Source organism: Syzygium oleosum, unplaced genomic scaffold, assembly GCF_021117445.2.
Source record: "Syzygium oleosum isolate NSW1041296 unplaced genomic scaffold, Sole_v2.1 Sole_v2.44, whole genome shotgun sequence".
Classification (NCBI taxonomy): Eukaryota; Viridiplantae; Streptophyta; class Magnoliopsida; order Myrtales; family Myrtaceae; genus Syzygium; species Syzygium oleosum.
In genome coordinates, this window is record NW_026607528.1 from 324730 (window position 1) to 339414 (window position 14685).

General features: G+C 40.7%; 2 protein-coding genes across 8 annotated transcripts; both read right to left on the reverse strand.

The window, feature by feature from the left end:
• Positions 1 to 963: 963 nt before the first annotated feature.
• On the reverse strand, positions 964 to 6779 carry LOC115692919 (peptidyl-tRNA hydrolase, mitochondrial). 7 transcript variants are annotated; one of them, XM_056306431.1, is made up of 10 exons: positions 6627 to 6752; positions 6430 to 6515; positions 6132 to 6341; positions 5919 to 6003; positions 5764 to 5831; positions 4699 to 4749; positions 4537 to 4610; positions 3126 to 3184; positions 2967 to 3043; positions 2104 to 2548 (listed from the first exon to the last, which is right to left on the reverse strand). In XM_056306431.1, the coding sequence occupies exons 3-10, from the start codon at positions 6237 to 6239 to the stop codon at positions 2417 to 2419; spliced, it is 654 nt and encodes a 217-aa protein (XP_056162406.1). In that variant the 5' UTR covers positions 6240 to 6341; positions 6430 to 6515; positions 6627 to 6752; the 3' UTR covers positions 2104 to 2416. The 7 variants fall into 7 exon arrangements, with proteins under 7 accessions (XP_056162411.1, XP_056162410.1, XP_056162408.1 ...); XM_056306436.1 differs by lacking the exons at positions 6430 to 6515; positions 6627 to 6752 and adding an exon at positions 964 to 1006 and having other exon boundaries at positions 2407 to 2548; XM_056306435.1 differs by lacking the exons at positions 6430 to 6515; positions 6627 to 6752 and adding an exon at positions 964 to 1178 and having other exon boundaries at positions 2407 to 2548.
• A 4248-nt stretch (positions 6780 to 11027) lies between these two features.
• Positions 11028 to 12661, reverse strand: LOC130136238 (equilibrative nucleotide transporter 8-like). The gene is made up of 2 exons (XM_056306429.1): positions 12086 to 12661; positions 11028 to 11839 (listed from the first exon to the last, which is right to left on the reverse strand). Exons 1-2 carry the CDS (start codon positions 12648 to 12650, stop codon positions 11145 to 11147), a joined length of 1260 nt encoding a protein of 419 aa, XP_056162404.1. The 5' UTR covers positions 12651 to 12661; the 3' UTR covers positions 11028 to 11144.
• Positions 12662 to 14685: the final 2024 nt, after the last annotated feature.

Consider the following 14685-nt stretch of genomic DNA (forward strand, 5'->3'; position numbering starts at 1 on the left):
ATAGAGGAGAAAAAGTTATAGCTTTCTGGCAATACACAATTAGGGAAGCTTATCCAAAAAATCATTAATTTATTGTAAGGATATCAATTCAATGCTAAATTTTTTAATTTGACAAATGTAATCCTAAATCTTTTGAATTCTATGTAATTCATTTGACTAATTTAAACCGAAAATCACTAATATAGTGATCTAGTTAGGGCTGGCCGTCCTACCTTAACATGTACAACTTCACTAAAAAAAACATCGTTTTGAGAAATTTTATAAATTGTTTTACTTCCTTTTTTCTTTCTTTCTTTTTTTATTGTACATGGTCTCCTTCTTCTTTCTCTTTCAAACTTTTTACTATTCTGATTTTTTTTCCTTTCCTCACTGTTCATCGTCTTTTTATGCCGCCCCCACCATTGGCGTGGGGCGGCATATGAACGTAATGTCTTTTTGGTGATGAAGTGGAAAGAGATGAAGACATAATGAACAATGGTATGGACAAAAGAAGGAAAAGAAAACTAAAAAAAATAAAATTCAGAATTCTTTTTAAAAAATTACAAAAAGATGTCGTTTCGATTAATTTCTTCAATGTCCATCATCAATCGTGCTACTACACTAACTAGACCGCCACGTCGGCTATTTTCAACCTAAAGTGCCGGATGAAAACTGTTCATAACTACGTTAGTCAAATTGAAAAGTTCGAGACCAAATTGAAATCTATAAAATAGTTTATGACTTGTTGGGTAATTTTCCTTATGATTAAGAAATGCATCTATTTTGGCACTTTGGCACTTGACAAGAGGCCAAATAGACCGTGGTTTTGATTAGTGGAGACCATTGGTAGCCTTTGAAATCGATCATCATGCCCAATTATTTTTAGATCCATACGAAAGGTTCATGAATTTTTTATTACATCTATCGATAATGGAAAAGTTCTTTTGACACGAAGAAAATTAACCTCACGAAACGCGTAAAGAATTGGTTGAAATAGCTAATTTATTTGGCCATCTCTCGTAATAGTCTGCCAAAAGATATCAACTCAAAGTTTATAATACTAAAAAGAATCATCCTTAGTGACAATTACTTTGAACTGTACACTCCACAAGCATGCAATCGTGACCCAAGAGACACTTGTGTTCGGCGGTACCACGATGAGTGGACCTTGAGATCAGATTCCAATTCCACTTGGTTGCCTGGCCAGCACTGAGTTCTGAATCATTGGCCACTTGAGTATACATGGAAAAACTACCAATCATCCTTAAACCAATCAATCAAGATCATCAATCAAATAGGTTAAAAGCAGGCTATAGTAACCTAGGACTAAGTTGAATCACTTTATCATCTAGATTTGAAATCACGGCAAACGTCAGAATCTCTACAATGCTTCATAATCTATTATTCCATGAAGAAACAAGACCAAGTAAACCACAAGGAGATGACTGATGCACTTGTTAGCAGAATATCCAATGAGCTAGTTGACACTGATTGACGTCCCGAGAACTTGAGCTGAAATCGTATCGACCCAAGTGTTGGTGTTAGTCCAGATCTTCGATGTAATTATAACCCCGCCATCCACTCCCACATTTAGACCAATCCGGCTGTCTTAGGAGGAGGTGTAGGAACGCTCTTTTTTCAAAGTTACCGATTGAGAATATCCGATTCTATTCGTGGGGATCTTCCAAACTAGAGATAAGATATATGTGATTCAATAGATTCCTCTTTATCCCGTCCTTTGTTATCCGATCCAGAAAAGCAGACTAAAGACAGCCAACTTGGCACAATATGGGAATAGCATCAGCATATTGCATCATGCTAGTCTTATTATAATTGAGTTCGTTTTAATTAGGGATCATATCTCACGTGTCCGATCCAATTTTGTGTCATTATCAATGATGCACTATCAATCTACTCTGGGAATCATTAGGAAAGGTGAAAAACCACTCCAAACAACAGTAGCTTAAGAAGCATTACATTGCCTTTCCTGAAAGTCTCTCTGCTAAATCTACCGTAAATTACCAATTTCTCTCGCTTTGGATGACGAGAAGTAGAGTCGACAAGGAGAATGAAATTATTCTATCTGAAGGCTCCCATAGTTTTCTCTATTAAGCACCAAAGCTTGAAAGACTAACTAGGCTTAATCAGTAAAATAATTCTTACAAATGATAGTCATCCATGTATACTTACTCAAGCAACTTCATCTTTAAGCTGCTAGTCAGCTAAGCATGTCTTGTGTGAGTATCAAACATTATGGAAAGGATGGCAATACAGCATTTTCACATTCTTCTTCGGAAAATGAATATGCTCCCCATGATATCAGCCAAAAGCAGACATGAGCCACTCACACACTGTTGAAGAAAGATATAGAAGCCAGACCAAGAGAAAAGTTTAAAAAAGAAATTTCCTCTAAGCTACAGTAGATACCTATTTTTTTTTATGTAGGCAGGTTTTGCAATCTTATATGCTTGTACTTTTGTTCCCTGTTGAAGCATCTCGCACTCTCTGTCAAGCCTTTGGACAGGACAAGCTTCAGAGCATCAACTCCCTCTTGCAAAGCGACGTCAATCTAGTTTGTCAAAGCCATAGGAGATCATATCATCAATATCACTGAGTAATGTTGCATGTTGGTTGAAGATATGGCAACACAACCTAAAGAAAGATTAAAGCGCCTATTATTTGTTTGATATAGTTTTGAAATCGGGGGCATTGTCATGGACTATTATGGAAATAAGGTAGGATTATACATACTACTGAAAAATAGATTTGTATAAGAAAAGGAACATATGGAAGCATTATCAAAACCTGTCAAAACTTCACAGTAAGAGAAGCATCAATTATTATCATTTAATATCACTGGATAGCAATGCTTTTGTTTATCTAACATGTTTCATAGCTGGATCATGTTTTCTTTTGTCCTGTACCTAATGTTCTTTAAAATGGATTAGGATGCTTAGGATATGACTAGTAAGCAATTAAATGCTTACCCGCTCCCTCGCTGTCCTATTGAATTTTTGAAGCAAGAATGCTTTGGGATCCATCTGCCCAGGAGGCCTGCCAATACCTACACACATCCACGTGCACAGAGACGTAAATGATTTACTTCATGAAAGAGGTGGGTAAACTAAACAGTGCCAGAAACTTACCAATTCTCAGCCGAGCAAATTCTCTGTTCCCACGAAAATGATATATTACGCTCTTCAGCCTAATGCAGAGAGAGAGAGAGAGAGGGAGAGAGAGAGAGCAGTGCTTCAGTAACCAGAAGTGCATGAAGCTACTGGGAATCCCATTAGTAACCTCACAAGTCAAAGCAGTTGGTTTTAGTCCTTCAGAATTGCAGGTCATATGAGGCAGTCGAAATTGCACCAACAAGACAACCGAAACTTTCCAGAACACCAGGAAACCAATTTATGTCTCATTAGATTTTATTCATTTCTACATTGTAGAGGTGTAAACCAGGCTTCGCGAACATGCCTTTTTTTTTAAATTTATCCTACATTTATTTAGTTCATGACTGTTTATCCGATTTATTAGCAAAGAACTTGTGATAGGGAGATTCTCACGTGCGTTGCATGCAGCATTGAGTCGGTATTGGTCGCAGGATCTCGGGTCATTCCCAATTTAAGGACGTTTTAGAGACACTTTTGACTTGTTGGGATCAAAGTTGGGCTCGTATGGAAAAGGCCACCATACACACTGACCTTTTCTTGTGGGCTTGAGTGTTTTTTGTTTCTTTTTGCCATTTGCAAGCGTGATGTTGACTCATTTCCTTATGACACTTAGATAATATGTCAGTGCCAGTGGCCTTATGATGTGAGGGAACCTAACCAACCGTCTATCCATTTTGCTTCACCAAGAATGCCAAGTGGAAAGATCCCATACTTGGCCCTCTCGTTGATACACCCGTGTGTCCATTCATGTGAGTAGGCAAAATTTGCAATAAAGAGTTTCCGATAGTATGTTGCTTGTTGCTTGCCCCCATCTCCTGGAGCCTCCAAGTCAAACTAGCACTCTATGCTTGGCATCCAAACCAACTAGATATGTATATTTCTTCTCTCATGCCCAATCTACTTTAGTCCAACTATGAATGTTTCCAATATATCCCTAGAACCTGGGTGTAACGCCTCTGCACAAGTCATTCCATTCTAGAAACTCTTGTACATACCTTAGAAGTTCCCAGCAACTACTGAGTAATAGCCAACCATTCTGTACATGTGGGTTAAGATATCCCTCTCTGTCGCCACCACGTCCCATATTTAGTTTTTATTCCCAAAAAAACCCCCGGTATAAGAACACTGTAGTTTGAGAGTGCTAAGTTGCACAGTATTCATCCTCCAGGAATCTAGAGAATAGTTGGTCAGTCAAGAGAAGCTACACTAATGACAGAACGACAGTATAATTCAAGGTCTCATGACACTGTCATAACTTGAACATGAAAAACTAGCTGTAAGCATGCACGAAAGGTGTGCTCTGCAGGCTATCCAATGTATTTAGCACAACAAAGACGTACTGAACAGCAACTAAAGATGGCTATCTAATGTAATCTCTAGTCCTTACCCATTGTGACTTCCATGACCACCTTTAAGTTGAAGCCGAAGCACCCCACATGGCAAGTCCATGTCATCATGAAACTGAATAAAGATGACCAATTGTTACACAGAAAGAAACTCATTCAATGTAAGTCAATAGACAAAACATCGATATGGAAGAGCAAATTACCACAAGCACCCGATTAAGAGGCAGCTTATAATAAGCAGCTAGAGGTCCTGCCTGCAATGAAACGAAGCAAACACATGCTGCATTACTACTGGGTCTGGATGAGCACTACTTGCCACAATTGCCATCCAATAATGCCATTATAAACATTCAACCTTCCATATCATGCACCTCCAGAAAGCTTCAATGGTAAAAATGTCTAACATAAAATTGTACTAGGAGCCAAATTTAACTTTTATCATTCATGCATGATTTCATCAAAGCATGTCATAAGTTTTTTTCAACAGAAAAAACAGATCTCGAAGACTTTGGCATGAAATGCAATGGTTATTCAGAGCCGACTAACTGATACACTTCAGAGACCAAGATTTTTGCTATGTTGTACAAGTAAACAGTAGAAAACCATGAAAGATAGAATCCAGAAGCCTTATAAAAAAAAGAGATAATCTATCTGCTCAAATGACAAGGAATAAAATGACTCTGGATAGATTTCGTCCACATGGCCAAGATTTGAGCAAAGATAAACTTACTCAGAAACATTTTTGAAAAAGTTTTACCATCAATAAAAGTCCCACTAATAACAACATTAGTTCTTTAAACTTCCCTCTTTTATTTCTCCATGTGAAGTGACTTAGAAAACCAACACTTCGATTTTCCGACCGACTTGTAATACAATGACCAGCAGGCATTGAAGTTGGACAGCTAACAAGTCCATTCATCAGCACAAAGTAACATCAATCAACAGAATTTGAAAACCTCAAGAGGAATGCAAACTCCCCATGATATCATTTGTTCTTAGTGTCAACATAATCTTCATTTCGACCATCATTTATGATGTACAAGTCCTCACTAAAATTTACGCAATCCCCATACAAAACAGAATACTTCATGTAAGGGATTTCATTCTGTTTGATTCTACTTCTACAACTTTTAGAACCCCGGTATTCTCCTATGACTTAACCATCTCTCACTTAAGCCGGTCCATCTTACAAAGGGCAGGAAAATCAGTTCGCAATTCAGCTTAATAAGGATTCCAAGTAGGGAAAAAAATCATCAAGAACGGCTTACCGATTCGCCGCTCAGATTCATGTAAGTCTGAGGCTTTGCGAGGAACACAGGGACATCATCAACAAAACCTGCATCAATATTCCATCCACCAAATTAAACGCAAGCCATACAATCCTCACAGAACAGAGCCAAAAAGATGATCACCGGGCACCTGCCTTGCCCGAACATAGCTTTGCAGTGGACCGTGCTCATCGGAATCCCTTGCGATTCGGCAAAAGCATCTATCATTTCAAACCCTACCTGCTTGATCAAAACCCAAACACAGAACTAACGGTTCTGGAACTAGGGATTCCAGGAAAAAGCAAAAAAAGAAAAAAGAAAGAAAGAAAACATATTGTAGTGCACAGTGACTGGGTGCAGCTATGTACATTATGCCTGGTTCCTCTGTACTTATCTCCGGGATTGCCCAAGCCGACGAAGAGCCATGGCCGTGGAGCCCCGGTGCAAAACCAACGTCTAGCAATCACGCTATGCATACAAAGATGTCTCTTTACTTCCCTTCTTTCCCAGGTTTGAGCTGGAGTTTAACGGTGGAAGAAGCAGACAGCAGCTTGCGACAGCCCTCCAAGTAGCCAACTCTGTACTGATCAAAGTCAGACCCCCACAGAACCATAAATTTCCCACGACATCAGGGAAGCATCATCGTCAAAAATCAAATCACCCCACCTAAAAAAAGACACCCAAGAAGCAGCTGCCGATCGCGACACGAGTCTCCGGAACCGGCAGTTTCACTTGGGCATTATCGCAAACACCTGAACTGCAGAGATGAATGCGTTGCATATGGGCAAGAAGATGGAACAAGATTAGAATCAAGACTGTACCCGAACGAAAGAGGCAATGCCAAAAAGGGAGATTGAAACCACCTTCAATCTTTCGTTTCGACGGCGCGTCCACCGTGCCCGGATGAATCTCTTTACCTCAAAAATTTGATTTTGATCTATGTACTTTGGCTGCAGGCATTATTAAGGCACCACATTGATGCTGTCACCGATCATAAATTAATTATTATTTTTTGTTACATTCCAATATTGACTATTGGGGAATGTCTTTTTTTTTTTTGGGGGTAACATAATTTGTAATTTGCGATATTTTATAATACGGTGTTTTTTTAATCGTTTATTGAATTACGATAAAAACGAAATGACTTAATTAAGAAAATATTCAAATATTCAGTGATCGGTAACCATCGCGTCATTAGCTTACGTGGCGTGACCGAGCCTATGCAGCTCCACCCAAAATATGACATGTGTCCTTCTGGTACGGAATACAAAAAATTAAGATCGAAAGCCATCTTTTCTCTCCCCTCTCGTGCACCTACGGAAAGGACCGAGACGAGCAACCTTGATCTCTATCTCCCTCTATGTAACAAATTTGGAAGCCTTTTTGCCAGAACCCTCAAACTCAGCCCCGCCACCGGCATAACCAGCCTCGCAGCCTCTTCCGCTGCAAAATTGTTGGCAACGCACCCGAGCTAGTCGGCGGTTTCTGGGAGTCAGAGCCAGAGCCGGAAGGGCAACGGGGACAAACGCGAAGGAGGAGGAGGACGGAAGTCTCTTGTAAAAGAGAGCTCAAACGTGTGAAAGGGAAAGCCATTCAAATGAATTCAATTGTTACAAAGAGGAGATAGAGAGAGAGGGAGAGAGAGATCGGGCAATGAATGCGAGGTTGCTTGGCTAAGTCCTTTCCGCAAATGCACGGAGGAGAGAGAATAATGGTTTTTGATTTTAATTTTTTTATTCTGGGCCAGAAAACACTTGTCATATTTCAAGTGGAGCAACGTAGGCTGATGACGTGGTGGTTACGAACTACTGAATACTTTCTCGACTCGACAGTATACAACTCAAGGGCTCCGTGCTCCCAGCACACTACATGGACTGCCTTTTTTTTATTATTTATAAAAAAGGCGGGTGGGGAATTTGAATGAAATTCTAATTTCTTATTTGTTTAGAATGATTAATTATTCAGTTGTAAATTTTCTCCAAATATTGCGACCCTAAAGCACTTGATATCCTTCAATAAAGGTGTTCTAATTTTGACCAGTCAACTTATATATCTTTTATTTTAAAAAAAATTGAAATTTAAGGCTCTATTAAATTATAGAGGAAAAGCCATAAGAAAAATAGTAAATGGTTCTTGTTTTTCTCCAAATGGGGTTGACCCACTTTGGCTTTTAGCACAAACAATCTATCCATATGTCAATTTTAATAGTTTTTTTAGGCTTAAAAAAGCCTCCTTTAGGATTCCAAATTTTGAAAAAAAAAAAGTCATCATTAAAAGTGCTCACCAAACCAAAATAGAAAAAAAGAAGAAAAAAGCAAATTGGGTGATTGTTGACACCTAAATTTCGGCGCATCATTTAGTGATTAATTGCATAGAAAATTAGGGATTAAATTTTAACCCCTGAACAAAAATATTACAAATCGCATAGCATAAAATTTTGGTTCATATACATTAACTGCATTTCGCATCGGATCGGCGGTGGTAAGCGAGTTTAAAATTCATCACGTAAATCGAGCTCGGGCACCGAACGAGACTCGGCTCACTCGGAAAGCATGGGTCAAAAATCACACGCAAAGGGGCTTGGTTGTCTTAATTTGAGCTTAAATTAGCCCATTATGCTTAATTAAAGAAAAGCCCAAATTAATTCAGCCCACTTAGAATTAAATTAAAGCCTAAACCTAAGCCCATTAGGACTAGAAAGCCCGGCTAATTGACCTAGATTTACACTATAAATATATGTTTATGTCTCATAATCTGGGGAGGGGGCTCTCATAATTTTTCAGATCGGATTTTTAGAGAGACATACGAGAGCAAGGAGAAAGAGAGAGTCGGTCGCGCATGCGCTCGCCTCACAGTCGCGCCGCCTCGCGACCGCACCGCACAGATAGCTGCTGCTGCTGTTTCGCGACGCCGCCATACCATCGCTGCGCCCAACGCCGCTGCCTGCGAAGCTTCGCACGACCTGCTGCCCCTGAGACTGGAATACTCTGACGCGACGACGAAGCTACTGAATCTGACCCCCACGATGACGCTGCCGTTATTTGTCGACCATCGTTGTTGATGCTCCATAATACACCGCCACGGCTGATTTCTTTCCCAACGACCAGCACAGCCGCACAATCGGAGTCCCAGCGACAGTCCAGGCGAAATCTCCAACCCTCAGTCCAGCATCATCTATAGCTTCCAACCCGTGAGCGACGCTACCACAGGAGACCATGATCTGACACACCACTTAGCCACGATTGAGGAAATAGCAAGCAGTGATAATTGGATTGTTTATTGGCTTAGTCAAAGCAAAAGTCAAGCTTGGAGCAGAGATGCCCAGATTCAAGCTATTTGTATGGTGAGAGCTTGAAACAAAAGAGCGACACACTCAGAAGATATCTGCATCTTGTCTTCGCCGCAAGTCACGACCAAAGGGCGGCCAGACTGAGTGGCCGAGAACTTCCACACTTCGAACTGTCGCAAGCTAGCCAAGGTCGAGAATTGCGAGCCACCGCCGGAAAGCCGCCTGTCCCAGCCTATTGGCCGCTGCCCAGAGACGCCCGCCGCGCCGCCGTTCCCGTCGTGTCACCGTCGCTAGCCGCCATTGTTCCCGACGTCGCGCCGCCGCTCCCGACGCACCGCCGAGCCGCTGCAGATTCAAATTAGGAAAGAAATCTGCAAATCAGGTAATTATCATATCCCGATTTGATTCGAATATTTGGTTGCCTAATTTGTGCTTATTGATATCTAATTTTGCATATTTGGATAATAAGCATCATTCCAATTAGGTTTTTATTTCCTTTTTTTGAAATCTTGGATATCTATTACTTTTCAAATTTGGATAGAATTTAGAATTTTCAAAATCTTTTGAATATATCCAAGATATTTAAGATATCTAAATTTTTTCAAGATGTGATCGATTAGGAAAATTTCCTAATCCGCAACCGCACACGTGGAAATAAATTTATCTATCAGACTTTAGATAGAGTTATTTCCATAGCGGGTATTTCGAATTTTAGGATCGATCTGTCAGGCTTCAGATTGAAACTTAATTCGAAAGATTTAGCGATTATATTTTTTTTACTGGATTTTAATTTCGAATTTCGATAAAAAGAAATACTAAAAATATTACTCTAGAATAGGTTAATTTCTTTAGTTTGAAATTGCATGTTTAGATAATTGGCATTTTTATTTCCGAATTTCATTAAAAAAAATACAACAAAAAATAATATGCCCGTCATTAGAAATAGGTCACGTCGTCGCATGACATATAGTTTGCATGTTAGGTTGCATTAATCGCATGTCAATTTTTTGCACGCCATTACATATAGTTTAGCTTTCCTTTAAATAAATAAAAAAAATCAAAAAAAGAAAATTTCTGCACCTTTGAACTCTAAGTCAGGATTTATCAAAATTGTCAAATTAAGTATTTTTCTTGAAATTGGTACCGAAAGGGCGTTAGGGAATCTAGCGTAACCAAGTCCCCGAATCTATAATTTCTGGTTCGCAGAAATAAAATAGTACTCCCGCTATTTTATTTAGGTTTCTAATCAACCTACCTTAAATGATTAGTGGCGACTCCCATTGAAAATATTTGCATGCTCACAATTGGACCTTAGTTGCGATTTGGTAGAGTTTGGGAGAACTCGAGCTAGGTTAGTTAATTTAATTGATCTAGTAATCCATTAGCCTAAGATCGGAAAATCCGATTTTTTTTTTAGGTTGCGACAGTGATATAGCTGTCGTGACTTCTATGAGAGCATCAAGCTATTGACATGCTCATGGCCTCTGAAGGATTTGAAACCCCCCCTCCCCACTAGCTGGAGAGTTTGCTGCCATCGGAGTTACTTCACATCTCACTCCATATATTTCCTTGAGCATAGACTGTGTGACTAGACTACTGTCAGCTGAACGTTGCTGATTCATTGCAATCTTTCGCTGAATTTGAGCCCGTGATATCGTAAGCTCTAGAAGCTGCTTAGGAGATGCAGTTTGATCTAGTGCTCACGATCTAAGTCTGTAATGTTTTGTCGGTTTTCTATCGGTGTAATCGATATTCTATTCGAGTTGTCTTCTCTTCTACTTGTTCTGGTACTAGTCCCAAGTGAATCCACAGTATTATACGAACTAGCTTGTTTTGGTAGTTGCTATTGGCACTAGTAGTTTGTAAACATGTGGCTCGACCTACTGTTTGATGCCATATAAATATTGAGTTTGTGTGCTGATGTTTGATGTCACCTGTATTTGCCAACAGAGAGACACCCAGTCATATCCTCTGGTGGATGAATAAGAGTTTATTCCTGCATTTTTCAACATCCACTGACCTTACATTCTAGGACTCGAACTAATTCTCGGTGCAGAGAACATTCGATTTGACCATTTCTCTCAGCTAAAACCTAAACGATCCAAAACCAGCCAATGATTGAGCCGCTGACCAACCCAATTCCCAGAAACACAACCATCATGATTGCGGCAAACTCTGCCTCTGAAGCCGGCACCGACTTTGGCGTCAGAATCATCAGGACGCTCGTAAGGTAACCATTTGTTAGCCCGAGCATGAATGTCAATGTGGCCATCGGAGCTTCGGTTTTCAACCAGTCGGGTCCGTGGAGAAAAACATAGAAGAGGGGATAGAATAGGAGCCTGGAGACGCAACCCCATGTGGCTTTCTTCAGGCTCTTCATGATGTAGATCGCAGTCAGGGACTTCCCGGCTAAATCGGCAACGTTGTATATCGTGATCAGCAAAACAGGATACCAATCCTGGAGAACCTCGGATTTCAAGTCCTCCGCGATGAATCCAGGAAAAATGGACAGCGTCACTAGATATATCATGACCATGGCGAGAGCAGGGAGCCGGATTTTCTTGGCTACAACCCAGAGCTTCAGCCCTGGGCATTGGAGATTGTCATGATGAAACATGTAATGTTGGCGAACAACTGGCAACTTGTACAGCAGGTTGGAGCAGACGAGGCACAGGAGCAGAATGAAGGTGCTCACTATGAAATAGAAGTGAGAGCTGGTCCGGAGACCTTGCGGATTCTGTGGAAGAGATGCTTTTGTGATGATCCTCAGGATTGAAACCAGAACTCCTGTCAACACCAACAAATGCATGTTCAGGTGAAGTCGACATTCTCTTGCATGTTCAAAACTTACTTTTGATGATTTATCAATTTTTCGTTGATGGTTTGTACCTATGAATCATGTTAGGGCAATGCCCATCCTAGTGATTGAATCATGGAATCTTTGAATGCTAATAGAAATGTCCCAGGATCTCTGGAAAAACAGTAGTTCTGCTAATGATTAAGGAGCAAAATCAAGAAGCCACAGAAACTGACCTGAGGAAGCAGTTCCGGCGAACACAGCCTGCATGTACTGTTTTGGCAATTTCCCAGCGGATCCAATCAAGCTTCCTCCTATCAACCCATCGGCCAATCCGCACATGACCACTGATGAAACCATGACACCATACGCCACTTTTCCTCCTCTTTTCGCGCCACTGCCACCACCTGAAGTCCAATCCATGATTGGAGCCACCATCAGGGATAGAATAAACAACAAAAACCCCACATTCATCCTCATCCTGAGGCTCAACTTCCTGCTCCATCCGCCCAAGCCCACCACGATGACCAAAACCAGCACCGATGAGCTCATGTATGCAACTGAGAAGACCTTCTCGATGTGCTCGGTGGGATAGAGATAACCGAAGTAGTCCACGGCAGTGATAAATGCATTCCAGGGTAGCAAATTCCCAGCACCTAACAAGAAATGGATGATATAAGCAAGCTTGTAGGTGTCTAGTGGCTGAAGATCATCTCCAGGACCCTTCAAGCTCTCCATGTCTTTTCTTGAACTTGAACTCTCCCTCAACTGTTTTAGAAATTTGAAGTGGAATTTGAGCATACACAAATAAGGGAGTCTTGGCACATTTTAAAGTGATCATTGATTGGAGGGGCATTAGAGGAAAAAGGAAAAGCCGTGTCTTGACAAGATGTTGGGATTGTGATACTTGCAATTGAAAGCCACAATCAGAGGGAGGAATTAGAGTAAGAGCCAACAATGCCCTATTTGACAGCTTGTCTCTGCGTTTTCTGAGCCAAGGATTTGATTGATGGGTTAGCATTTGGAATAAGTGCAAGCTGGGGCATGTACAAGAGTTGTGTGTTCTCATTGTGGGGTCACCAATGGATGGGCAGTATTTGAAGTACTCTCTGAGTCCCGGTTGTCCTGCTAGACATTGGTATGATTGTCAGAATAATTGACCTCCGCAAGAATTTAAAGTTTAAACTCATCTCTTTCTTTTTGAGTTTCATCATTGGCATCACCAATCATGTGTTTCTGAGCCGTCGAAACCACAAAAAAAATCATTAACTTCATTGCACATACTGACTGCAAAGTAAAAGTCTTTTTCACGTTTGCGGCTTAATATTCCTAGATAAGATTGCTTTCACAACGACTCTTCGAATTGGCGAATGTCATGTTACTAGTATGCCTCGTGAGGTTGTGCAGATACTCTGCTTTTTTGGGGCAGGAATTTGACGATAACAAAGGAACACCTGCTCCATGTGCCCAGATACCTTCTAAAAAAATCTCAATTATACAAGTGTCATCTTTACATGATCCCTCGCTCATTTTTTGCATTTGGCACAATCGACTTTCAATATTTGTTTTTTCTTTGTATAAAAGGTTGCGGTCACTTTCTCCTACTGCACAAGGTAACAGAAAAGGGCAAATAACTATCACTTCTCCTGAGCTTGCTGTGGTCCCTGAGCTTGCTCAGGGAAAGACGCAAGTGGGTCACCATCTTGAAGAGAGATTTAAAGAGGGAGAAGATACAAAAAGAAGGTTCTTGTCAAATGAGGGGCTAAGGCGTGCCTTAGAGGTTGCCTCAGTTGATTAGATTAGCCCCCATTCACTTGCATGAGCAACTTTGATTCTGTACCCCTCAGATATCTATCCATTGAGGGACCATATCATCCGAAGTCATTTTATGAAAACAGGCCAATCAGCTTTCAAGAAACCATTAAACATATTCAATTCACTTTAGAGAGCACCAGACCCAACATGTTGTTCGCATCGTTATTGATTTTGTCTATTACATCGCCGTCCGAATGAGCCTAACACACTAATTTGTTCGTTTTATAATTGACATGGGAATCTCGGTTGGGAAAAGGAAGCTCCATGTCCACCATCCCCTGTTTGACACCTGTCATTCAAACACCACCTTTCTTTCTTTCTTCCCAATTCCAGTTCAAATTTCGGTCTTCCCCGTTAAAGATGGGATCTACACAATAACAGGTATGTCTAGTGCCCAACAAACAGGAATTCATGAGCTAAATATGGAAAAAAAAAATGTGCCCGGAATTCAATCTGCACGACGCCATGTTTCGGCATCTAATCCTAATCTGATGCGGACGGTGGCATTGTTACTGCACCAACGAGAAACAACAAGATCATGCAGTCTCCTGCTTCATTTGGTTTGCTGCACAAGCATAGCTGGTTTACTACTGATAAGACTCTTGTTCAAGGCAGCCGTATGAATGGTTATCACAGCCGGAGGAATAGGAAAAAGTTTGGCCCCGCTGAACGGAATATTCTATAGCTAATGAGGCAACATAGACAGGAGGGAGTGTGATGGGTACAGCAACGCTTTGACATTTGATGGCAAACTTGACAAGAAATGTGCTTATGATGCCCCCTAGGCTTAGGCGTTTCAAGAGCAGCCCCCCCACCACAAAAAAAGCATCAAGAGGGCATATATCGAGCCCTGCTTTTTTTTTCATGGGGTCTTCATTTTGCATCAAATCAACTGATTGGTATCATGAACATCGTTCAGAGGTTGGTTCTGGTTTCGAAATTCCACCAGACCATCATTTGTCATATGGTCTGTTCCTTTCTAGGGAAGTTGACGATGGTTGCTGTAACGCTATTATTAGCG